Genomic DNA, 25,787 nt, shown 5'->3' on the forward strand with positions numbered 1-25,787 from the left:
TCGTTTCCTTGTCCTTTGTTTTCAGAACCTGCGGCTGCAAACAGAACGATCACTGCTCAACTCGGATGCGATACGTGGGGAGGGCAGCGGGGGTCCGGGCGCGGGGCGGGAGGGCGATTGTCCGTTTTATTCTTGGTGTTCAAGTGCAATAAATAGCTAACAACTTCTGAGCATGGAAACGGATGATTCTCTGTCACTGCAGTGACTCAGACCGTCTGCATCCCTCCATTGCTGCCCTTGAAAGCAATGAGGCTTAGAGCAAAGCCTGGGTTCTTGGGCTCACCGTGGGAGCTTCACGTCACCCCCAGCCCTGTCTGTCCCCATTGCAGGGTGATGGGAACGCAGCGCTGGGCTGCTCTGAGGGCAGCAGGAGGAACTCAGGGGTGACGTGGAGCCGTGGGGCGGGCTGGCAGGGCACGGCTCCGGGCCTGCAGTGGTGCTGCGATCCCACGAGGTGTCAGCAGAAGGCTGTGCTGAGGGAAGCAGGCAGACGCCTGTCCCAAGGCCAACCTCTGCCCCTTGGCAGTATTTCCGTCGCTCCGTGCCAAAAAGTGTTGCTGCAAGGTCAATGCGGTGGCAGAGCAGGGTGTTCCCCAGAGGGTGGAACGCATGGAGGCGTAGGGATGGATGCGGTGCTGTGTCCCAGTGTGCTGTGCCCAGGGGATGTGTCCCTGCCCCGTCCTTCACACTGTACCTCCAAGCGATGGCAGGCATGCAGCCTGTAGGATTCCAGGGGGGAATATGGGGCCAGGACCCCATGGAGCCACACAGAGCCCAGAGCAGAGTGCCCAGCTCAAAATCCTCCATCTCCACATCCTGTGAGGGTGTTCCAAGTGCCTCCCGTGCTTCCTTGGCCAGCAGCGATGCCATGAAGTGCCCAAGACCACCGCCTGCTCCATCACATCCATCTCTCAACGGGGCCAGGCTGGCTGGGGTCCCCCGGCCCGCACACCACGGTGGCTGGGCAGCACCGTGACCTCCCGAGGCCTCCCGCTCAGCAAATAGTGTCAAGGTTAGAGCGAGGATTCATTGGGGCCATAAATGTTTATGGCAGGCCCTCCCCGCTCTCCAGCCGCCACAGCCTGAACTTTCCATCAGCGACACTTTTATGGCCGGCCTCTAATGATTAACCCAGGGGATAGCGGACAGAGGTGCTTTGCGGCACGGTCGCACTGCCACAGCCCAACGGGCCCAGGGAAGGGGTCTGACGAGGAAGAATAAAGGTCAGAGCCAGCTGGGAAGCGAGCTGAGTTGTGCTCAGTGCCTCCAGTGTGGGGAGGAAAGCAGCAGGAGAAAGACGCGTTGGAGAACATCCCTACAGACCCCGAGGTGCAAAGGCAATAATTAAATCCCCCACAGTGCTAGGGAAGGGACACTGAGGAGCAGCGCAGACTGCTGCTGGGTGCTGCTCGAGGGCTGGCTGGTTTCTCCCCGAGGTGGCTATGTGCTGTGCAGCACAGTGGAGCCTGGCACACATGGGTGATGTGATGACATGGCCGTGCCAGAAAAGCCTCGTGCCAGGTTTGCCCTGGAGAGCCCAGTACATCAGGGCTACAGGCATAACCCAGGCATAAGCCCTCATTTTTCTGTTTATCCTTCATCGTGGTTTTTACCTTAGTGGAACAGAGATGCCTTGGACAACGCACCAGGTATCTGTGCCTCATGTGCCTGGAATCCCCTCTGGATGTGCCCTTATGGATGCTGTGTGAGCTCCTCTTCCTCTACCCAGGCAGGAGGTACCCTGGGGGCAGCTGCACTTGCATGCTTTGGTGCTGGGTCCGGTTGACTCCTGTGCATGAGCTCCTGCATTTATGGGGAACCAGAGACCCAGCCTCTTCCCATTCTTCAGCTTGCCTGAGCCCTGCTCCTGTATGGGCCTACAATCTCAGGATGTCCCAGACCAGTTTATTTATAAAGCACTTTATTTCCTTCTTACTATTTTTGACTGCTCATTTATTAGGTCAGATTTCAGCAGGATGCTGATGCACCCTGGTTTTGCTGGGGTGTCTCTGAGGGCACTGACACAGACCTTCCTCAGGGCATTTAGGATATTGAAATTCTTTCTCACATGTGTTTGTGGGTTGCTGGAGTTAAACACATATTAGCAGAGAACTCATGAACTCAAAGGACTGCCTCCTTCTGCACCAAGCATCCCTGGGCTGGGGCCAAGGGCTTGGGGCAACCCAAATGCTTGCACAGACATTGTCACATGAACATATGGACTCGTTGCACACCTTGCCACACTGAACACAAACACCTTGGGGGTGACAGGACAGGCAGCATCTCTGTCCTGGCAGGGCTGCAGTGGTGATGAAGGGTCCAGCAGGGCCAGCAGATCTGAAAAGCCTCCCCAGCCCTGAGCCAGCTTGAAGTACCAAAGTGTAAAGCGGAGAGCTTATCCCTTCACATCATGGACTCTTCCTCTTCCTCCTCGATCTCCTTGTCCACCTCAATGGCCGTGTTCTCATAGCTGGTGATGCCCCCGTATTTCCGCATGTGGACCATCAGTGGTTTGGGAGACTGGCTGCCAGCCAGGCTGCCCACATATGTACCAGTCCGGTTCTCCTCCAGCGATGGGCCCCAGTCCATGGTGGGACGGCTGGCTTGCTGGAAGCGCTGTGAAGGGATGTGTAGAGGGATGTGGGTGCTCTCTGTGGCATGGCACCTGCTGTGCTCCCCGCTATCGTTCATATCCTTAGTGGGATGAGCCCCAGTGTGGGTGGGAAGGGGCCAAAAGACTGTCCTGCAGCATTTGGGGAAGGCAGCACTGTCTCACTGCTCTTCTGTGCTTTGTGGCGGTCTGTTAGTCTGCATAGGATGGTGGGGAAGGCTTGTGGGAGCTGGGAGTTAGTGCAGGGCTATGGTGTAGGATTAGATCCCCCTAGATAATGGGTTAGCATCCATCTAGGTGGTTCCTGGTCATGTCATCATGCCCAGGACCAGGCTCCTCCTTCCAAAGGCTGCAGCCTGGGGAGGGCAGCAAGCGCTGCAGCTCTGCTCATAGCAGCCAGGGGAGAGCAGCAAGGCAAAACCCAGGCTAGGATGCTGCAAGCAGCTACATAACCTGCCCCTGGGCAAAGCCTTTCTGCACCACTGCTTCCGTGTTTTGCCTTTTTTACTGCAAAATGGCTGTGAAGTCCCACATGTCTGTATTCCCCACATGAAAGGAACAACACTCCATGCATTTCACAGCAAATCACCAGACAGCACAGGGTGGGCAGGGGCTCAGGATCAGCTGTTCACATTTTTGGGGTGCTTCAGGGCCTCCTACCTCCCACAGCGTCCCTTCCTCTTGCAGCACAGCCATGAGCATGCCTGCAGGAATCATCAGGCAGGAGCAGAGCCCCATGAGGATGCCCAGGGCCTCAGCCCAGGCAGGGAAGCGGTAGCTGCCATACTCAGAGGGCTGGTACTTGACAATGTTGTACACCAGCAGTGCCTGTGGGGTGGGGGGAAAGCCAAGTCAGCTCAGAGCTCCCCAAAGGTCTCAGCAGAACCAGTGTGGTCCTTTGAGAGGTCAGTAGAGCAAATTGTGACAAGGGGAGGTCACCAGGGATGCTAGCACCATCTAGCCCGGTGATTACCATCATCGTAGCTGGGGACAGGACCATCCAACAGGCTCTGAAGTAGGGCCCTGGTTGGAAGCCCAGCATCATGTGAATGTCTCTGCAGAACCTCTTCATGCCTAGAGAAGGGACAGGGACAAGGATTCAGCAGCTGCCATCTCCCAGGACCAGAGCGGCAAGAGCAGTGATTCACATTTTCCTCTAGCAGCAAAGAAGCATTTCTCCTCCCAGCTGGAAATGCAGGAAGGAGGACCCAGCTGGTCTGAGGGACCAGTCTCAGTCCCGCAGATATCTCTGGGAAGCGAATCCAGTGAAGGAGAAACAAGAAGAGGTGCCTCATGCTACACTGTGAGGCTGCTGGCTCCCGTCCTGTTCCCTCCAAATACCTCTTTGTCACTCTACCCCACCCTCTTCCCCATGTCCCCATGGGACAGACCCTCTTACCATAGACACGTGTCACTACCAGGCAGGTAGTGATCACCACCACCATGAGACCAAAGCCAGCGCTGTAGTCATCCAGCAGGACCAGCCAGTACATCCCGCCCTGCAGAGTCCAAGCACAGTGACCAGCATCTCTGGGACCAGCATCCCAATAAAATCCTACCTACATCCTCCCACTTGTGGGGTCATATACCCTCACCCCATGTTGGCAGCCTCAGGAGACATCACTTCTCTTCTGGGGTTGGTACAAGGACACTAATGCTGTGTTACTCCCTATGGGACTTCGCATGCCCAGGGAACCCAGTTCCATCAGTCATCTCTCTCCCACCTTTTTAGCTGACATGAATGTATTTGTCTCTGTCTCTGGGATGAACCCCTGGTCAGTCCCCAGTGCATCCATCCCCTCACCTTACCTCTGTTGTGAGGATCAGTCCCATTAGGAAGAGACCAACGCAGATGGCAGCCGAAAAAACAGCTTTCTTTGGTCGCAGGTAGTAGGGAAATTCATCTGTCACTGCCGTCACAATAGTCTCCATAAAGGCAAACTGAATGGGAAGGAAAAGAGGATTCCCTGATCCCCCTGGGATGCCTGGCACTGCAGCTGGGCTGGTGGGCTCTGTCCTTACCTGGCTATCCAGGCCCAAGGTTAACAGCATGAAGAAGAAGAGGAAAGACCAGAATGGAGAAAGGGGGAGCATTGTCATGGCCTGGGGGTACACCACAAAAGCCAGGCCAGGACCTAAGGGAGGTAAAGGACAGCAGGGTAAAAAGGGGGTGACAGAGCAGGGCACGGAGGAAAGAAGGCCCCAGCTGCATGACACTGCAGTGGGGACCTGTCCACAGCCCTGCAAGATGGGCAGGAGAAGGTGTCGAGGTGCAGAATAAGCCTGTTTCTTGTTCATGCCATTGTTAGGCATCACTTAGTGTTGCTTAAGACTTGCATGGCAGGGAGCAATCTTCCTCCGTCCCTTTCCTGGCCACCAAGCCTGCAGTTCCACTCCTCACACTGGCACCCTCAGCTGCCTTTCATCCCTGTGCCTGAGTGGGGTGGAAGTCTCCCATCACCCCCATACCAGCTGAAGGTGCTACAGGGAATGAAAGATCTGCCCCACACCTCCCCTTCCCAGCTCCTTGCTGTGCCCTGGCAGAGATTCCGGGAAAACAGGTCCTTGTTTGACCTTACCTGCTTTGGCCACCTGGTTGACGGGGACCCCGAGCTCCTGGGACATGTATCCCAAAACAGAGAAGATGGCAAACCCCGCCAGAATGCTGGTGATGGCATTGCCCAGGGTGACTATGAAGGTGTCCCTACAGAGAAGAAAGCAAATGTTCTGAACATAGCAGCCCCATGCTGGGGTGGCCTTGGCAGCCCTGGTTTCACTGTAATGCGATTCTCCCAAGGGCCTCCCTCAGTGGGTACTTTCCAGAGGTACCAGGAACCTGTACCTAATGACATGGGTCATGCTTTTTTGCATGCATGTTTCTCCTAAATTTGCTTTCCCTTGCGGAGGGAATCAGCCCAGCACGAAGAGTCCTGTCTCTGCCTGTGCCTGCAGCGGGTACTGGGGAACAGTTGAAGTTTTTGTGGCTCCCCAGCTATGATTTTTAGGAGATGGTATCTGGCTCCTACCTGTAGATGTTCTGATGAAAGGTGTTGTATGAGGCAAAGGTGAGGAGGCCCCCAAAGCCTACCCCAAGGGAGTAGAAAATCTGCAGGGCTGCTTCGATCCACACCTGAGGGGAAACAAAGTGTAGGAGAGCCAGGGTTTGGAAACCCCCTGGAGACATAGGGGTGGGAAGCACAGCACGGATAACGTGTGGAGCAGAGACAAGCTGCTGAATGGAAATGCTTTAGGTCTGGTGGAGGAGGGGGAGAACTTTGGGCCAGAAGCTGGCCAGAAAAGACCCACAGGAAGGGGAACTGTCTCCGTTTTGTTCTAGAGGTGACAGGAGAATATTCATTTTTTGTGTCTTGGACAAATGACTGAAAGCCCTGCTCACCTTGGAAGTCAGCAAGTGGTCAAACTGGGGCGTGAGGTAAAAGCGGATTCCCTTCCAGGCCCCCTCCAGTGTCACGCCACGGATAAGCAGCATCACCAGGATGAGGTATGGGAAGGTGGCAGTGAAGTACACGACCTGTGGGAGAGCAGAGCTGGCTGTAGAGCTGGAGCAGTACATCTGATCCCCTGTAGCACATCCTGGGATAGGACACTGGGTCACCAAGCATCACCCTGCAGTGCTGAGGGCAGCATGGCCGGTGGCGTTGGTGTCAGGGTGTGCAAGCCACCCCCAAATAGCCCGTGTCTAGCAAATGTTTATGGCTCTCACTTCCCCAGATGCAAGGAGAAATGCAGACGCAGCAGGACATCCCTGAAGAGACCATCCAGCCCTTACCTTGCCAGAGGATTTGACTCCCTTTAAGATGCACAGGTACACAATGGTCCAAGAAAGGAGCAGGCACAGACACAGGTTCCAGCGGATCCTGCCAGGGTCCCCGATCCCGGAGCTCCCTTGGATGTGCAGAACGTAGCGGCTAGGGCAAAAAGAGAATGGCTGGTGAGCAGTCGGTGGGACTTCTGCACAAGGCGCCGAAGAGCTGTGAGGGAAGCCTGGCTATGAGTGAGTCCTGGCTGGTCCAGCTGTTGGATGCATTTCTTTCTAAAGTATTTCCAGGCCATCAAAGCAACTCCAGGTAATGGACACATCCCATAGCTCAGAGACACAATCCCAATGGCTAAACACCCAATGCTGACAGTGAGCTCATCTCCGCACCCACAATATGAGTGCCCACCTTCTCCTATCCTTGTTCTCTCCCTGTTCCCCACACCTCCTCACCTCCAGTACTCCTCGCTGGGGCTGACGGTGTTGGAGATGTTGACGGGGAGGGTGGTGTTCCCCGCCTTGATGATGCGGTGATCCAGGCACAGGTCAGTGTTCCACCAGTTGCCGCAGTGCTGCCAGGGCAAGTCGCTTGTGAGGGATGCAAAGAGGTAGAAGAGAACGTAAGCAATGATCATATTGTAGTAAATGGCCACCAGGGAGACGATGAGGATGGTGCCCATGCCAATGCCTGGAGGAAGGAGAGGGTAAAGAAGAAGTGAGCCATCTCTCTGGAGCAGAGTGCATCCATATCCAGGGTCAGACACTGGGGTTCAGCAGTCACATGGTTAACCAGCTCCAAGGCAGAGGTTCACCTGCTGGGGAATCCCCTTTACTGACCTCTGTATGCATGCAAATTGATAATCTATTCCATAGAACCATAGAGTCATTAAGGTTCGAAAAGACCTAAGATCCCCAAGTCCAACCCCAGCCCATCCCACCATGCCCACTGATCGCGTCCCTCAGTGCCACACCTCCACAGTTCTCAAACGCCTCCCTGGGCAGCTGTGCCACTGCATCACCACTCTTTCTGAGAAGAAATGTTTCCTAATATCCAACCTGAACGTCCCCTGGTGCAACTCAAGGCCATTCCCTCTTGTTCTATCACTGGCAACTTGAGAGAAGAGATCAACCCCTGCATCACTACAGCCTTCTTTTAGGCATTATACAGAGGGTTTTGCTCCAGCTCAATGCTGAGAGTGTTTGATCTGATCTTTTTTTGAACACTTTGTTCTTACCTTTTTAACAGCCATTGCTTAGCTTCAGTGCTGTATTTTGTACACTGTCTGACTCAGTTTTTCATATAATTTCATATAATTTCTAAAGCTGATGAGGACATGCAGAGACTCTGAAGACAGGTAGCTCATATATATCTTGCAGCTACCCAAATGGCTGAGCCGGCAGTCTGGCCAGCTCCATTTTCCCCCAGTATTTAACCTTTGAGGATCGTGGGATGAGGCTTCTGGTCCACGACCCCATCCAGCAGCTCTCATAGAAGCACTGTGGGGGCTCTGGATTTCACTCACGCACCTTTAAACAGAGGGCTGATCTTCCAGACAGCAAGCGGCCCCAGGCTGGAGAACTGCCCGAGTGACAGCTCCATGAAGAAGATGGGGATCCCACAGATGGCCAGCATGATGAAGTAAGGAACCAAGAAAGCTCCTACGGGAAGCAAAAAGGAAAACAACTCTGAAATTAATGCGGAGCAAACAACTAAAGCCCACCTAGGAAAAGGAAAATATCCTTACAACAACCTCCCACTGCCTTCCCAGGAAGGGGCCAGAATATTAACTCTGCAGAAAGGGGCAGCAGCAGCTCCCCACGATATCGCCCACCCCAGATCCCAAAGGGCACCGTGCCCCTGGTGCAGAGGAAGGGCTGTGATTCGCACCTTGCTTTGCTTTGCCCACATACACAAAATATTTTCTCCTCAAATCTTTCACAAACACCATGATCTTCTCCAGTTATCACTGCTCCTCAGCCCCAAGATGGGGAAGGGGTGTCTATTCAGGGATTGCCCAACTCAGTGATAAGGGGACATGGCTGGAAGGATGCATGAGTACCTCCTCCATTGGTATAAGCCCTGTAGGGGAACCTCCAGACGTTTCCCAGGCCCACGCAGTACCCGATGCAGGAGAGGAGGAAATCCAGACGTCCCGTCCAGTTCCCTCTGTCTTCAGGGCACTGGGAGCCCAGGTCTCCGTCCTGGCTGCTGGGGCTCACCAGGAGCTCTGGTGTCACCGGCTGAATGAGAGAGGGTGCAGGAATAGGAGAGGGTGGCCAGGGGTTCATCAATAAACCATCTCAAGGGGTCACATCAAGGTTTTCTCATCTTCAAAACACGGGTGTGAGTATGGCCTGGGAAGAGCCCTCTTCTTGTGGGGTGCGTTGGGTTCATCTCCAGTGAGGCGAGAGGACAGAGGTGTCCCTGCTAACAGGACACCAGGACCAGGGCAGGGGGATTCCCAGCTTGGAGTCCCCTCCCCTTCTTCTGGAGTCTTAAAAGAGAAAAACAACCATCTCTGCCTGAGTTCATAGACCACAGAGAACCAGATTTTGACATGTGGATGTGGGGGGATAAGCCCAGAGCTGTGGGTCCTCCTTCCCATTGGGATGCAGAGTGTTCTGTACAAGGTGGCACACCACCTTCCTCCTCATCCTTCTTCTCCTCTCCGTCCAGCCTGGGCTGATCCTGCTGCCAGTTCCCATGGAGACCAAGAGCCATTCTGCAATGGCTGCATGCTCTCACCCTGCTCCTGCCCACCAGCACCAAGTGAATCCACCTGGTGTGGGATGAGCTGGCAGCTCTTCCCAGAGCCAACCTGAGATGCTCACCTGAGCAAAAGGCTGGCATCAAAACCCAACCCTGGCTGCAGCAGCCAGCCCTAAAAACCCATCCCTGTTGCATGCCATAGCCACAGGATACGGGCTGGAGGAAAAGCTTCAGGCTGCAAAGTAAAACCATGACCTAAATATAATACCACTACAAAACACCTCTGCCACCTGGCAGCCCTTCTGCAGCTCCTTAACTGAGCTCTCTGATTTAGCAATTCCTCATTTTGGCCATACCCACTAATTAACCCAGTGTACAGCCACAACCCACAACAAACCATGTTTGCAGACGGTGGACAGACTGTGCTGCAGCATCCCTGCTGAGACATCAGCTGTGCTCCCTGAGGTCTCTGGCAGGTGGGGTGGTGGGAGCACAAGGGTAGGTGAGGCACAGAGGGGACTGCATCACCCAGATCACACGGATCCTCACCCACCACACAAAGCCTGGGCTGATCATCTGAATGAAAACAAATTGCAAAATGCAGTATTTAAGGATTCCAGAGCACCTTTGTCCCAGACAACAGCGAGCTGCACACCTCATTGATTCAGGTGGATATCTCACACCGAGGCTCTCTTTCAGCCCTTTTTTTTAGGACTAATAACCTCTTTCATCCTCTCTCATAACAGGGCTTTTCTCTCCCAGCAGAGGCTGACAGCTCTGCTCCGGTGCTTTGCATGCAGAGCTGCCATCTTTCAGACCGGTTACAGACAGACAGGGACCATCCGCTCCCCTGGCATCACTGTTTTTAAGCACTGCACCACTTTGCATCATGTGCCAGGAGATGCCTCCAAAGAGGTCAGCAAAGTAAAGGGCACCAAGAAGAAAAGGTGTTTGAGATTCTGGTAAGATATGAGCTGGCTTCCACAGTGAAATTATCCTGTGCTAATTACTATCTGCAAACTGCTTTGCTTAAATTAAACCTCTACAAAACTCAACAGTCATAAAGCTGGAGCTGTGAGATGCCAGCCAGCTCCAGGTTGATTTTTTCATCATATTTTGCCTCAATTCATACTTTTGGCATTGTGGCGTTGTTTCGTCCGTGATGTGTTGAGAATTTTGTGTGTGAACCACAGCGTCTGACTGAGGAAATGCCACCCAAAGGCAGATTTCTGTGCTGTGAGCACAGTGCGTCTGTGCCATGTGAGTCACACCGGATCAGTTCGAATTGCTTGTTAATCTCTTGCAGAAAAAAAAAACACTGGCTGCAATGGGTCAGGCTGTGGCATGGCACGAGGAGGCTCTGCACCCAGCACCTATTGGAATGGGGACATCCCAGTGCCAGGCTCCCACCCTTGCACCAAATAATCCCTATATAAGAAATCCCATATAGGAAAAAAAAAATAAAATCCACTCAGCTCTTACAGAAATACTATTATGCAAAAGCAAAAATCCTTAGAGCCTGAGAAAGGTCTCTATTAAGGAGGAATTTCCATATGTCTGGTAGAAAAGCTTGAAATTCCCGGCTTGCAAATAGGAAGCGGATGCAGGTGAGGAGGGGCTGCTTGGGTTGTGGGGCTGTGTGAGCGGTTCCAGCAGCTCCAGGGAAACCTCAGCCCAGGGTCAGGCATGGCATCCTGCCACCTGAAGGAGACACCCCCTCCTGCCCTCCACCCAGGGCTCTGAGTGGTTGGGATGGTGAAGGGCCCCGAGCAGCACCGGAGATGGGGAAATAACTCAGAGTCATCTGCTTTCCATTCAGGCTGATTGCTGTGGGACTAAATGAATTCCTGACTAAATGTTAAACAGGACCGTGAGCAGCAGAGGAATTTCTTCACATGTCTCAGAAAGGCTTTTGGAGGGACAAGAGAACTTTGAATAGATCTTGCAGTTGCTGAGTGATCTGAAAAAGAGATTTGTAGGAAATGGGAGAGGACAGAGCTGCCTCCCAGCGGCACGGAGCAAAGCAGAAGGCTGCCAGAGAGCTGCTGCCTTGTGCCAGGCCAGCACTGGGTTTTTACATCATGTCCCAGCATCCCAGGAATTTCCTGTCATGGACAAAACTCTTAGGGTTTTCATTCCTGCAGCTGGAGGCTGGGCACGGGCTGGAGCCATCCTTACCCTGCGGTTAGCAGGCAAGCAAAAAGGTGAAGGGCAGTGCCTGGGCATGCTCTGGGCAGCACCCACATGCAGGAGCAGCAGCATGAGAGCTGGGATTGCCACTCAGCCACCCCACAGCACCCAGCCCCATGTGGGAAGGGCAATGGAAGGGGCTCTGTCCCTGGTACAGGGGCAGACGTAAGAGTGGAAGGGCAAGACTGGGATGGGGAAGTCTGAGAGCTGGGTCAAAGAGCTCCCATCAGGATTCCTAGCCCTACTGGCCTCCAAAGGGTACAGGGGGAGCTCAGGATCCAGTACCACCTGGGTCCCCTGAGACCCAACAACCCCAACCTTAGGCAGGGAAGCAGCAGCCCAGCTGTGTCCCGATCCCATGGGGGAAACCGGAGCCCCTGAGCTCCCTACATCAGGGGTCAGCATCCTCATGAGCAGCACTGTAGGACCGAGCACCTGGTGCCCACCCTCCGGGGCACCCCTGGCACAAATCATTGCCAGCAGCACCTGCCTGAGGGTAGGGGCTGGGGACGCATCCCTCCACCAAGTCCCTACAAAATGACTCCCACCCATCTCCAAATGCCCCCCACCCAATTTGCAATCCGTGCCCCCAGCCATTCACCCCATGAGGCGACGGCACGCGATGTCCCCGCGCTCCCACATTGGCTCTCACCTTGCGGAGCTGCTGCTGCCGAATCTTCTTCATCCCAGAATCCTGTTGCTATGCGCTCCCCGATCCGACTTGTTCTCTCGCTCCGCAGAGGGAGGTAGGGAGGGAGAAGGGGGAGCAGAGCAGGCGGGCAGAGGGGGGTGCCGGGGTGGATGGATGCAGGGGGCGGGGGGGCACAGCCCGGCAGAAGGCTCTGCCTGGAGTTGGGGCTGGCTGCACGCTGAGCGGGGAGGGAGGGAGGAGACGGCTCTGGGCAGGCTGCAGGAGGGCTGTCTGTCAAACGTACCCCTGCTGGAGGGGGGGTCTGGGGCTTCGGCCCCAAGCAGGGCAGCGAGGAGGAGAGGATGCTGTTTTACATGTGCCATGAATGTGTAAGGTCTCAGACACCCTGCTGCTGGGAACGCGGGGCTCCCACGTGTCCCGAGGGGTGGTGGTAGCAGGACAAGCACAGCAGCTCCCATCAGCTTTCTGGCCAGCCCTGCACTGATTTTCCTTCGGGCAGCACACAGCTGGAGTCCCGAGCCCAGGGCAGCCCTCAGTTCCTTTGGGCAGGACCAGTGCCTCTCAGTGTTGGGGGCTGGAGCCATCCTGGGACAGGTCCTACAAAGCACGGGTCATCTCCCTAGAATGTGAGTGTTCATGCTGAGTGTCTGGTGGAATCCCACAGACCCAGAGCTCAGGGGATTGGGATTTTTCCCCTTTGTGCTCAGTCAAACCCCAGGTGAGGAGGCAAGGAGCTGGTCCCTCACTCTTTCTCTCCTTCTGTGGTATGAAATGTCCCCAGCAGGACTGCAGGAGGGGATGATCTCACATGCTCTGGGGTCACAAGGAGAGCTGCTGGCTGCCTCAGGGCGATGCCTCTTTCCTTCTTGTGCTTCACTTTCCCTGTGCTGCGCCCATCAGAGTGTGTGTGCCCCATTTCTTTGCAAACACTCTGTGGTACTTCAGTCTGACCCAAACGTGTCTCCAGCCACTTTAAGGCTGAGCAGATGCTGCTGGAGGTATGCAGAGAGACAGAGCTAGGACTGAAGCCCTGAAACTCCCTGCTATCTAACAGGAGTCATGTTCCTACAGCCCTCCAAACACTTTTGTAAAAATTCCCCCAGATTGTGAGCACGAAAATACATTTCTGCAAAACCCAGCACAGATGAAGTGCCTCTGAGTTTGCACAGTGGGTCTTTGAGAGCTAACATTTACCTGGGTTTCCCAGTGGGAAAGGAGGAAGGAGCAAAATACATCATCCAACAAACATCTCTTTTTTTACATAGCTTTTGGGAAGTCTCCAAGCTTTTACCTCCCTCTGGGTGATCCATTGCTTCTCCCTCTCCTGGGATGCTATGGGGAATGCTGCGCCGAGCTGCATGGCGCGTTGTTCCATCCTCACCCTTCCTGCTGGGGCAGGGATGCTTTGTTTGCCTTTCGTGCCTGTGTGATCTGAACCAGCCCATTGTTTTTTTTCCCTTGGGATCTACCTAGAGAGAAGCGTCTCATGGTGGGAAGCTGCTGGCAGCGTGGTTCAGCCCCAGCCCTGTATCACCAGCACAGGCCGAGCCCTACACAAACAGCCCAGCCCTCCACTGGGGCGGGCAGGGAGTTACCCAACAGCAGGATGGGGCCATGCCCAGTTCTGCTCCATGGGGCACATGGAAGGCAGCAGCCGCAGCAGCGCTCCGGTTCGTCACTGCTGGGAATTGTGCCATGCCGGAGGCTGCCATGCTGTCGGCCACCTGTTGTGCGTGGCCTTATTTTGATGATTATTTCAAGATTTCTCCAAGGAGGGTGCAAGCAGGCAGTGTGAGCTCAGGGGAGGTAATGGGCGGAAAGCACAGGGACTCGAAGAGGACAGCCCTCAGGGTCCCTCTTCCGTGCCACCCTGTGTCCCCATATGGCCATGGTGCAATTTTGGGCTGTGCAACTCAAGGGGTAGGTGCCATAGCTGCTAAAATGGAGTGACTGTCACCTGCCAGGGGTGCAAATGTGGGTATGGCACATCTAGGAAGTGTGGATGCCAAAGCCAGCACTGCCAGATCAGAATGATGGCAGAGAGTCAGGGGAGGACATGGGAGCGGGGACACAGCAGATGCATTTCGTCAGCGGGGCTGAGGGGTGTGTGTGTGTTGGGGGAAGGGGTGCTGGGTGTGTGGGCGTATTTATGGCCTCTTCTCGCCAGCGCCTGCTCCCTGTGCACACACAGGCTGCAGCAACCCAAGGGCACAGCCCACAGCTCACTGGACTTTTACCCCACTGTGCAAACAGGCAGGCGCCTGATTAGGGTATCAGTTGGAATTTCATGCTGTCAACGGCACCGGGAGCTTCTCCAGGGTGTGGCAGAGCATCTTCCCTCTGTGTGGCCCTCATCTTCCTGCAGGCACCAAAGCGTCCAATGGCACACTGCTCTTTGGGCAGGAGACCCATCCACCCCAGTACCTTTCCCCTCATGGCACCAGGTCAATTCCCATTGCCTCTCCAGCCTGTTTTAGCCACCAATGCCCTGCTATGCCATGTGCCAGACTCAGCAGGGCTCAACACTGGGCACAGCCACTCCTGTAAGGTCACAGAAAAAACCCATTGCTCTGCCCCTCTCTCTGCCCCATCCCTCCTTTGCTCCTCTATCTCCTCTACCCAGAAGGACTTCACCCTTCAACACATCCGCCTGCCCCACCTGCATATCTTTGTGTGTTTTGAGTCTGGAGGAGCTGTTTTGGGCAGGGATTTAACGGCAGCCCCAAATCTGATGTGGCTGAGATGGAGATAGGCAGTGATAAGATGGGGAAGAGGACAGCACAGGCAGTGGGGACCACCTGTGCTCCGCTCAGTCACAACCAGGCACTGATGCCAGCTGTCCCAAGCTCTATCTCATATCCTCATTCTCTGTTTGCTCTTCTTGGACAAGGAGGATATTCAGCCCATCAACAGCCATAAAATGAGATTAGAGGCAGGCAGGCACCAATCAGCGGCAGCCACGTCGGTGGGCAGCTGGCCTTGTTCTTTGGCCTCCAGCACCAGCAAGGCCCAGCCTCACCCTTTCCCCGGCTGTCCCTGGGAAACCATCCATCCCTTAGCCATCCCCACTGTACCCAAGGGACAGGACGTGGCTGCCTCGTGCCACATTGCAGCCTTGCTGCCCTCGTGAGATGGGCACACAGCACACTGCAACCAGGCTGTGGGGCCAGGCTGCTGCATCCAGATATCTCTCCATGCCCTCCCTGATGGCACTGTCTGATCGCACTTGGGGACATCAGTGTGGGCACATGGGGAGAGGCAGCAACACACCCACAGCTCACAGGGCTCCTGCTCACTTTTATTTTTACCAAAGCCTAGAAAATAAAATGTTCTGCCCTCTGTACACAAGCTGTGAGCTGAAGTCCCAGGCCAACACCAATGTCTGCCTTTGGTGTAAATTAGCAGTGATGGCCCCGGGGAGATGTCACTGGTCCCCATGGCGGGGGATGCAGACCCTATTAAGGGGCTGTAGGTGCAGTGGGTGTCAAGGAGCTGTGCAGTATTAAACCCCAAATACTGTGAGTTCTAGGCCAGAATGGGCTGGGAGCAGACAAGGGGCTCTGCAGGCAACAGGGACATCTCCACTTCTTGTTCCTGCTGGGGCTCGGAGTGATGGTGCTAGAAGAGGATCATCAGAGCCACTGACCCTCACCTTGGTCTTGGGAAGCCATAGCCCCAAATAGGAGCCTCAAGCCCTCCTGTGTCCCAGCATGCCCTCTGGGGCACCCAAAACTGGGCTGTAAGGTAGCTGAGCCAATAGAGATCTCAGGATTCAGCAGGATTAAGGGGAATTTTAACTCTGATTTCCAGCAGAAAAAAAAAGCCATTGGTTACCAATGGTGCAGCAGAGGGAGAAGCACAAAGCAGGCAAAACCCAGAGCCTTTTTTGTTTTGGAGAAAACAGCAGAGACCCACCCATCTCTCTCTTTGGAAGCCAGCAATCCATCATCTTGTGCCAGGACATGTCCCATCACCATGATGGTTCTGGCAGCTGGTAGTGCCTTGATGCAGCATGGAGCTGTGCAGGTTCTGCAATGCCATGGGTAGGTGAGTGGCCCTTCTGGGCAACCTGAAGTTGTCCACTGTCCTAACTGCAAACCTTGTTCTTGTTCCTCCACGCTGGAAGGTGGTCTCAAAACCTCCGTACGGAGGTCCATCTGTGGGACAGATGTCTGCAGGTCTCACGATGGCCTTTTGTTGCTGCAGGGATGGAGCTGGGGATGGTGGCTGGGGGATATAGGGGACACTCATTGCCATTGTCTCAGTTTAAGGAGCCCTCATTCCCCTACAGTCCCAATGCTGAGGGTCCTACCCAGCTCCTGCTGTCCAACTCACTCCAGGCATGGCAGATTCCACAGACAACCTCAGTTGACATTTGTCTGCCTTGAGTCCAGCCAAGTCTTTTCTTTAGTTCAGCCTCACTAGAACTGCCCCAAAGCAGCAGGCAGCTGGACCACCAGGAAGACCGTGCAGGAAGCATCCCCCTGGCTCATTCTGATCCACAGAAAGGGTCCTCCACCATCACCTAAAGACTCATCCCACTGGTTTTGGGCTACCAATACCAGAGACCAGCGCATGTTTCCTACTGGAGAACAGCACTACCTAACATATGGGCTTTGTGTAGGACAGAGCTCATCAGCCTCTTGGGAGGGCGACAGAGCCACCATGCCCCAGGGGACGTGGTGTCTTTGGGTGCTCAGCAACAAGCTCTGCCACGTAGTGCTTATCTCTCAGTGTCTATGGCTGGCGGAGGGGGCTAAGGCATGAACTCCTCCTTGATGGTGAGCGGAGACGAGGAGACAAGGCTTGGGGCACTGCCACTGCAGAGGGTCCCCATGGGCCCTGGCGTGCCCACAGCTGGGGGGGTTGGCGTGGTTGTGCTGGTGGGCTGGCTTTGCTGCTGCAGCTTCTTTTTATTCACCTTCCTCTCCTTCGCCCTCCGGTTCTGAAACCAAATTTTCACCTGTGGAAAGACACAGATCGCCATGCAGAAAAGGGGACATGGACAAGGAAGAGCATCCCACGGGCACCGTGGGAGCTGGAAGCAGAATGGGAATGGCATTGCTCTCTCTCAAATCCATCTCCAGCACTCACCTGCCGTTCAGTGAGCCCCAGGGCAGCAGCCAGCTCGGCCTTACGGCGGATGGTGATGTAGCGGCTGTAATGAAATTCCTTCTCCAGCTCCAGGCGCTGGTGGTCCGTGTACACCACCCGGTACTTGTCCTTTGTCCTCGTCTTGCCTGGCAGAGAGAGCAGAGTGAGGGTGAGATAACAGGGCTGGGGGACAGGAGCATCGCTGATGGCATGGAGGAGCTGCATGAGCACGCAGAGAGCTCTGGAGGAACATGGGACCAGAGGATAGGAGTCCTTGGCTTATATGGAGTTTGATACCCATCCTGGGTAGCACCAGGCTGTTTCTCCACGCTGGAAAGCACCAGGGGATAGAGGCTGTTCACGGTAGGAAGGGAAGGAGGCATTCAGTGACATCCCAAGATAATGGTCTCCACATTCCATGCGCCATGATCATCACCTCAAGAGGAGCAGAGCTGCAGACCAGGTGGAGGACACATTGCCTGGACAAGTCCAGCCCAGAGGGCTGCAGGAAGCCCAGCTCTGTGCCACAGTGCCCAAACCCACAGTGCCATCAGTCAAAGGCACACAGATCAGGACAGGAAAAGAGGGAAAACCCAGGAATGACAGCATTTTTCTGCCACCGAGAGAGGTTTTCATCATCTCACACTGTGTTCGCAAAAGAATGGTGTAGTTATTAAAGATATGATGGGGAGAGCCCACATTAAGCACAAACATTCCCAGTGATGGACTCAATAGCCAGCAGTGTTCGGCCATAACCAGCCTGAATCTGCCCTTGGGTCTCCCCAGATATGATCAGAGCTCCACTGACCCCCACATTTCACCTGAGCAAGAAGATAGCCGACACATGGTGCCAAGAATACTGCTTCCTATTAGAAAAACACAGTGGAAAATAGTACTGGGTAGCAGTGGTCCAGCCCTGCCCATGCCCCCAGCACAATACATATTCCCATGATCTGAGGAGATGGAGGTATAGCAAGGCTGTGCCACGGATAGGGATCAAAACTGCATCCCCCGGAACCAGGGCTCAAGATATCTTCTTTCACATATGAATTCTCTTTTTTCCTTTTTCATTTGGAAGCAATACCCTTTTCTGAAGAGATAATGACTGAAAAGTGATCTTATTTGCGATATTGCAATTTAAATGCCACTGCGTGGTGAAAAAAAAACAGCTGGAACGCAATGGAACTGACAGCTAATGTTAAAAAAAATTAAAGAGTAACGAAACAAGGCGGTTTGTGGATACTGCATCTGCCAGGAATTTTAGCAGGGATTATTATTTCCTGCTGCAGCCGTAAATAGATCCATCACTGCCTGTGCTTTGTTGTTCTCTTTTCGTTGCTTGTCCTTGGCGAACCCCGGCGCAGCCCCGGGTGCTCATTGCAAATATCAGGGAGCAAAGACTCTGCTCGCCACCAACCCAGAGATGGAGATTTCCTCTCCTTGACTAATTGCAGTTTTCAGCGATGTTTGCTGAATTCAGGAATGTATTGTGAGCGATTCACAAGGAGAAGAAAGGGACTTGCAAGAAATGCTATTGACAATGAATAATGCGGCTACCTTGAATATCAATGCTGGGTTACACTTAACTCGCCCTCGGTGGCCCTTTTATGGCTCTGGGAAAGGAAAGAGGAAATTTGGGATGAGCCATCATGGCTCCTCATGGGGACTCCTTGTACCTGTGGGTAAGACCCCAATGCCTGCAGGGATCTTGAGGAGCAGTGGGATGGGGCAATCTGGGGTTGGGGCTGTGCCAGGTCTCTGGCATGGCCCACGGCTGTTGGAGGGGCCGTGGGTGGTAGCGTGGATGGGACAAGGGTCCTCCTGCTGCCAGCACCACCCAGCCCCAACACACATTCAAACTTCCTCCTTCTTGTCCCCAGGAGAAAAAAGGAACAGCTTAAACAGCCAAACTGAGCCATCCATGGGGCCAGAAGGAAGGATTCCAGCGTTGGGATCAAGGCAGGGCCCAAAGCTTGGGGAGAGGGCATCGTTAGTGCTGTTAATGTATAACCCTAATAGCACTCACCTGAGCCACAATTAGATAAGGGAATAGCTTCAATGTGCTGCACAGGCCCCAAAGGACACACTCCTGAGTGTGCATGCACACGCACTCACAGACACATTAAGGGAGACCCCCTGCCCTGATCTGCTCCACATGGCAGCCCTGGGGATGGGGATGGGGACAAGGATAGGGAGACAGGAGTTCCCTGCCCTTGGCCACAGTACTATAGCATCTCTGTGGTGTCCACGTTGAGGTCAGGCAGCCTCAACAGTGACACAGCATTATTGCTTCCCTCCCTCCAGAACAGAGGCAGAGGAGAGGAAAACCCAACCCCAGCTCTGTGCTCTCTGTTTCCAGCTCTGCACCTACAGGGCTACTGTCACAAACAAGCATAGGAAGGCACCAGGGGATGATGGAGGCTGTTAGGGGGCTGTAATTCACCCTCTCCAGCCCTAACCTGTCTAAAGGATGGCTTTCAACAAGACACAGACCCCCTAAAAGAGATGGGCGGTGGAGTGGTGGGATGTTTTGAGGCTGATGCAGGGCAGCTGTAGCAAATGCTAGATCAAAACAGGCAAGAGTATAATCCTATGCTATTCCCCAAAGGTCTCCATTTCACAGGTCAAAGCAGCTCAAAATTACAGTGGCTGCCTGGCTCCATTCTGAGCGGCACCGCAGCCATCAGGGCTCCGATCAGGTCAGAGCGCAGCAAGTGGGGCTGCGGAGCTGGAGAGATGAGAGCCGTGCCGCTGCCAGCTGCAGAGGTCCCCAGGCCTGGGGACACAGGCACATGGCAATCCGGGCGCCAGGCACTGTGCAGGGCACTTAGCATGGCAGGTGCTGCTGGGGATGGAGCCGAGGCTCTGCACGCCCTGCTGCCCAGCAGCTCTTCGCATGACTGGCACAGAAAGATTGGGCTGTCCCAAGCAGCCTGAGAGCAGTGCATGGAACACATCATGGATGAGAGTCCTATTTCCCATTTCTTCCCAGGAAAATTCTCTATGAAAACTTTCCCCCTATCCCAGTGTAGCGTGGGCAATGATATGGGAAGGGGAACTGAGTCACAGAAGCAATACCAAATCAGAGTGGAGTCCCAGAGACAGAGCCATGGGCAACTCAACTCCCCCTCCATCCTCTCACATCTCCCACTGCAAAAGGGAGGGCAGCCAGCAGAGCGATGCTGCATGATGCATCCTGGGAGAAGGGTTGGGGTCTGTTCCCAGCACTCAGGACCCTCCTCGCTGGCTCACCATCATCTGGCAGCCAGATGTGCTACAGCTGTGCCTGCACAGAGAGGTCGATGCTCCCTCTGCTGAGCAGAGGGGACCACAGCCACGTTGTGCTGATACTCAGCTCAGACAGTCCGGAACATGTTACTGTACCCAAACCTTCTGGAAACAGCAGCCCCAAAGCCTGAGCTCCCCATGCACACTCTGAACCCCCCAGGATCTACCTCCAGTATGCTCACCCCACTGTTGGAGTCTAAGCCCCACTGCTACCCCTGCCTGCTGGGAACCAGTGGGCAGAGCTTTCACTTCCCCTTTCCAGGCAATATTTTCAACTCTTTCCCATGCACCTCAGGAAGCGTGGTGTGATGGACGGGGCAATCAGTGTGGAATGAAGGACTGCAGCCACATGGACCCCCTTATCGTTGTCAATCAGAGGATATCCCACTTCCATGAGATCCTGCCAAGATCTTTTCCCTTGGATTTAGACAACTGCTGGGTTTCCAAAACCATGTGAGAGGATCTACCCCAGGCCCTCTCTGTTTGCACTGCAGAGGGAGGGGATGCTGGCAGAGCCCCCACCACATGGCCCTGCCCAGGCTGCCCTGGCTCCTGCTCCAGGTGGCACAAATGGGCACTGCTGAGATGCTGGGCTGCAGGAAAGGCTCACTGTGGCCACCACTCCCAGGCAGCCCTGCAGCCCTCAGAGCAGCTCCTCACAAGGCTGTCAGCCAACACCACAGTAAGCCACGGAGATCTTCCTGGTGCCAAAGATCTCTGAGGAAGCAGCAGTGCCACCCCACTGGCAATAAAACCTCATTTGGCTTTGATATGTCACACACTGGGAATGTTTCAGTTACAAAACCGCACCACAGTTCCCAGTGGTTTTATAGTCTTCTGCACGCAGAGGATCAATTCGAAATAGCCCCATGGCTTTGCTATCGGTAAGAGCAGGGCCCATATGCTGGAGAGCAAATCCAGGAAGCATAGACCAGGACACCAGCACCCAGGGCTGAAGTGATTGGGAAGGAACAGAGCAGGCAGGGAAGAGCTCACAGACCTCAGACCCCCGGGGCCAGGGGGGCAGTCTGTCCCTGTCCAGCATCCCCGGCCCAGACCCACTCCCCAGCCAAGAAACAGCAGCCCCAGGCTGGGTGTTGGGACAAGCGTTTCCCAGCAGAGCAGTGATTCAAGCCTTTATTTTGGCAACCAGCGCATTCCAGGGGCTGCTCCTTGGTTTTATGAGCACCTCACCAAGTGCCGCCAGCCGGGCTCCAGCGCTGGGTCAAAGACCACAATGCAGGGACATGTGGGCTGCAGGCACGGAGCATCGCCTGCATGGTGTGGATCCACAGCCAGACCCAGGGCACAAAGCTGCCACTCCACTCCAGATTAAGCCGGTGGCACTGTGGGGGGCCCAGGTGGGCACTGGGATTCTCTGCCCCTTCACAGCCCTCTGGGGCTCAGTGCAGGGGAAGGGTTCATCCCCTTATCCAGGAGAATCACAAAGCTAATAGTACTGAGGTGGGCGTCCTTGAAGGGTCTCCTGCAGGAAGCACTGGCCATTGGCCAGAGCATTAAGTGTCCCTCAGCTAATCCCGGGGTATTAGTCAGCCAAGCCCATCACGTAGGTACCCCCAGGGAAGCCCTTTTTATTCAAGGAAAGTCAATTCTAAGAAAGTTCAAACCACCTGTACCTTGGCCAGCAGGCTAAGCACTCAGCAAACCCCAGCAGAGGCCAGGAGCAGGCTGTGGGTTAATAATTTAAGGGGAGAGGACCAATAGGGACCCTGGTGGCATGCAGCACTCCAGGTGACCCAAGGAAGCAGAGGGTTTCTTGGGGAACAGCTGTGTCCCTAAAACAGGACCAGGTCTTCCAGCCACCCCCGACACCCATCTCAAATCTCTCCTGGGCTGGTGTCTCATTTATGGGGATTTCATGTTTCCTCCAGCATTTCTAGGGCTGAACAAGCAGAGCTGGAAAACTGAGCCAGAAACAGTGAAAACAAAGCTGGAACAGAGCAGAGAGCTGCACACTCAGTGCATTGCCTTCTGCCCATGCTTGAGGCATCCATACCCGGGATGTTCCCACCATGGCTGCTCATCCTGCACTTCCCTATGCACATTCACCTCCCTGGGGATGTCCGGGCACACTTTCCCTTGCAACACAGAATGCTGCAGTCAGGCTCATTAGTGACCTGGAGGATGCACACAGCATTTACATAGCTAATGAGGGGGGGGATGAACTTCAAAGGTCAGCACACTGCTGCTTCCAGCGCCTTCCTGAGCTTTTTATAGAGCAGGGGTGCCATTCACAAGGAAGTTTGCAAATAATTACGAATAAGGAGGAAGCGTGAGGGTTTGACACTGTGCTCGTGAAGATTTTATGAGCAAAAAAAAAGGCTGATGCTTGGGAAGAAAGGAGACATGGGGACATCTTGTTCCTTCTGTTTCCCAATTTGGGGCACTTAGCATCCGTTACCTGTGCTGAGCTTTGCCCCGTGCCATGGCTGGCCCTGCTGGGTGAGGCACACACGTTCTTAGCAGCAGGTATATCAGCTCATCGCTCCATGAGGTCTGACTCTGCACTGAGTCACTGGGAGATTTCTCATCAATTTCTCCCAGCTCTGCATCACGCCAGCAGAACCCCCTGGCACGCTCCATCCCTGCGTAACATTGCCTCCAATGCACAGCTCCTTCTGAGCACCTTCACGCCGTGGCCGATGGCTGTTTATACAAGGGAAGACAGAGGGAACCGTAATTTACAGCCTTCTGATGATTTACAGCACTCGCAATGAAGCTCTCTGTATTTATAGCCCACGCATTCATTTCCTATTCCCACAGCGTGGAGAGGGGTATAACCCATCCAGACTGATTAATGTACAGTTTATTGATTCCAATAAAACATTTCACCCTTATCTATGTCAAACCCACCTCTTGGTTTATGTAAAGGCAGCCTGGGCAAGTGCCGTGGGTTTGAATTCAGCTGCACAGCCCCATGGGCAGAAACCCCAGGACTGGGGGGGTTTGCAGAGGTGTCCCGTATAACCAAGGGGCTTTTGCTCCTGCCAGCTCTCTCTGCCTCCACGTGCAGGAAACAACAGCTGGCTCATTTGTCCCTTTGTATGCATTTAATCTAAGAGATACAAACTGCTCAACAGCTGATTTTTCCAGAATTCAATCACTCCGTTGCTGTGTGACTCAATCAGGGGAACTTTCCTGCCCTCATTACATCTCACTCCCTTCATCCAGAGGTGTTCTTATGTCTTCCTCCCCTCTTTCATTTTCCCTCTCACCTTTCCCAGAAGAAACTGAGATGTTTGGACCTACAAATCCCACAGAAGCTGTGGGCTCCATTTCAATGCGTATGAGGAGGGAGGGCAATTTTCCTAAAGAGTTATATTCAGTGCTTAAAATGAATCAGGAAATGCCACCCTGCCTCTCCTTCCTTCTTGCAGAGCAGAGCTCGCTGCTTTCCACCTCCTGGGATGCTCAGCCCCACCGCATCCCCTGCTCCCACTGGGATGACCACAACCCCAGCATCCAGCACAGTCTCACAGCACTTTCCAAGCAGTTTCCAGAGCATGGGGCCTGGGGATGGGGCAGAGGAGCAGGGGATAGGACAGTGAGGACGTGGGCACCGCTGCGCATCGCCGTACCCAGACCCTTCAGCATCATGCAGTCACTGTGTGGCTCTTGGCTATCACATCCCCAGCACCATGCATGGGGACAACCCAACGCAGTGATGCCAGGAAACCAGAAGCAAGCCAACAAATGAGGCATTTTACACCATTTTGAAACAGGGAGCCCCGGACAAGGGGAAGAGGGAGAGGACGGCCGTAGGGCTGGGAACCTCGGAGGGGAACATGAAAGGGCACGAGCAGGGCAGGACAAAGGCCCTCCCCGCACCTCTCCTCAATGCCAAAGGAGCCGGCAGCATCTCCATGACAAAGCGAAGCCCGTGTCAATTTGGGCTGGCCCCGAGGGGGGACTGCCCACCGCCTTTGAAGTGGGCAGTGGGGCGGCCACGGGCGGTGGGCTGCGGGGCACAGACACTTCCACCTCCCCCCACCCCGCCGGGGTCAGGAGTTCAGCAGGGACAAGACCCCGGGGTCAGGGGACAGAGTACAGGGACAGGGAACAGGGGATAAGACAGAGGGACAGGGACTGGGACATGGGGACAGGAGATAGGGCACAGGGACTGTATGGCTGCCGAGTGCCAGACACAGGAGCTGTGCAAATGCTGTGTGCCATGCAACACCCAGAGCACCCACACGCACCCTGCACGTGGCACCGTCCCCGACGCACGGCACCTTGCATGCACCCTGAGCATGCAGCATCACCCCTATGTGCTCGCTGACTGCGCAGTGAGTTGTGCACATGCACTGCTTCAGCACTCTAGACACACAGCACAGCACTCCTCCAAAAGGAGCACCCCACCACCACGACAATGAGCCTGGACTACCCTGGACTGGCCATGAGAAGGACTATGCAGAGCAGAGTTCTCATTCTGACTGCCAGCAGAACAGGGTCACCCGCTCACCAATGCTCTCCACGCCCATCCTCAGTCCATGCCACCTCGCCAGCCCCACAGCTCTCCCCACTGGGGTCGTTCCCAGAGCAGGATCCGGCCATGCAGGACTCCAAGCTGAGAGCTCCCATGTGGAGGAAGGAGTCCAGGTGTAGGGCTGGGGGTTTCCTTACCGCTGTTGCTGGTGCTGGGAATGCTGCGCCTCATCCATTCGTACGGGGTGCGCCTCTGTGCATTAGGGGACAGCTGTGGCACGGAGCTGCTGATGGCTGGAGGCAGGAGTCCAGAGCCCGCATGGGGCTGCATGGGGTTAAAATCCGGGGGGCTAAATCCAAACTGGCCCGGGTTGGTGGCGGCAGAGGCGGCAGCGGTGCCGTACGAGTGCCAGTCCTCCTTGGCAGGGGTGTAGGGTGAGCCCCAGGCGGCCGCCGGCTGCCCATGGTGCGGGTCGTTGTTAATCCCTGGCACATGGTGGTAGCTGGCGAAGTCCGAGTACTGGGGTGGCCCCGGCACGTAGTTCTGGGGGTTGAGGTTGAGGCTGGGATGCCGGACGGGACTGGGATACATGTTGGTGTCCTTATCCAAAAGATAGCCTACATACATCTTCTCTACCTGGCTCTGCGCTCATGCTGTGCCGATGCGCTGCGCCGCTCTGTGCCGAAGCGGCCGGGTGTCACGCAGCGGCCGCCCCTCCTTCGCCGCGCTCACCTGGGCGCCTTGGGGAGCTGTGTCCCGGGGCCAGGCACCTCCCTGCCCACAGGCTTTTATTGGGCCCAACCTCTCACAGCATTTGCATTGAAAGGCAGGGTTGCATTTCAAAGTGCAGGAACCCCGGCGGTGCGGGGCGATCCGAACCTCCCACCGCCCCGCGTTCCCTCTGTGGTTACCAGCACGGGCTGTCCCCATGCCACCAGCTGTGGTCTCTTTATGCCAGCTGGTTTTGGGACAGTGTGGCATAGCTGGTATTGTGTTTGAAGACACCCCAAAGGAGGT

General features: G+C 54.9%; 2 protein-coding genes across 5 annotated transcripts; both read right to left on the reverse strand.

The window, feature by feature from the left end:
• Positions 1 to 1,922: 1,922 nt before the first annotated feature.
• Positions 1,923 to 12,975, reverse strand: SLC6A7 (solute carrier family 6 member 7). Of its 4 annotated transcripts, XM_003210410.5 has the most exons (14): positions 11,942 to 12,975; positions 8,450 to 8,630; positions 7,917 to 8,048; positions 6,843 to 7,077; positions 6,402 to 6,540; positions 6,009 to 6,143; positions 5,638 to 5,741; positions 5,191 to 5,315; positions 4,634 to 4,746; positions 4,421 to 4,552; positions 4,011 to 4,110; positions 3,585 to 3,685; positions 3,272 to 3,439; positions 1,923 to 2,616 (listed from the first exon to the last, which is right to left on the reverse strand). In XM_003210410.5, the coding sequence occupies exons 1-14, from the start codon at positions 11,972 to 11,974 to the stop codon at positions 2,404 to 2,406; spliced, it is 1,911 nt and encodes a 636-aa protein (XP_003210458.1). In that variant the 5' UTR covers positions 11,975 to 12,975; the 3' UTR covers positions 1,923 to 2,403. The 4 variants fall into 4 exon arrangements, with proteins under 4 accessions (XP_003210458.1, XP_085092894.1, XP_031411592.1 ...); XM_085236768.1 differs by having other exon boundaries at positions 4,421 to 4,746; XM_031555732.2 differs by lacking the exon at positions 11,942 to 12,975 and having other exon boundaries at positions 8,450 to 10,667.
• A 2,742-nt stretch (positions 12,976 to 15,717) lies between these two features.
• CDX1 (caudal type homeobox 1) lies at positions 15,718 to 25,553 on the reverse strand. The gene is made up of 3 exons (XM_003210411.5): positions 24,968 to 25,553; positions 17,036 to 17,181; positions 15,718 to 16,904 (listed from the first exon to the last, which is right to left on the reverse strand). Exons 1-3 carry the CDS (start codon positions 25,395 to 25,397, stop codon positions 16,698 to 16,700), a joined length of 783 nt encoding a protein of 260 aa, XP_003210459.1. The 5' UTR covers positions 25,398 to 25,553; the 3' UTR covers positions 15,718 to 16,697.
• Between the last annotated feature and the right edge of the window lie 234 nt (positions 25,554 to 25,787).

The sequence above is a fragment of the Meleagris gallopavo genome, chromosome 15 (assembly GCF_905368555.1).
Source record: "Meleagris gallopavo chromosome 15, MGAL_WU_HG_1.1, whole genome shotgun sequence".
Lineage (NCBI taxonomy): Eukaryota > Metazoa > Chordata > Aves > Galliformes > Phasianidae > Meleagris > Meleagris gallopavo.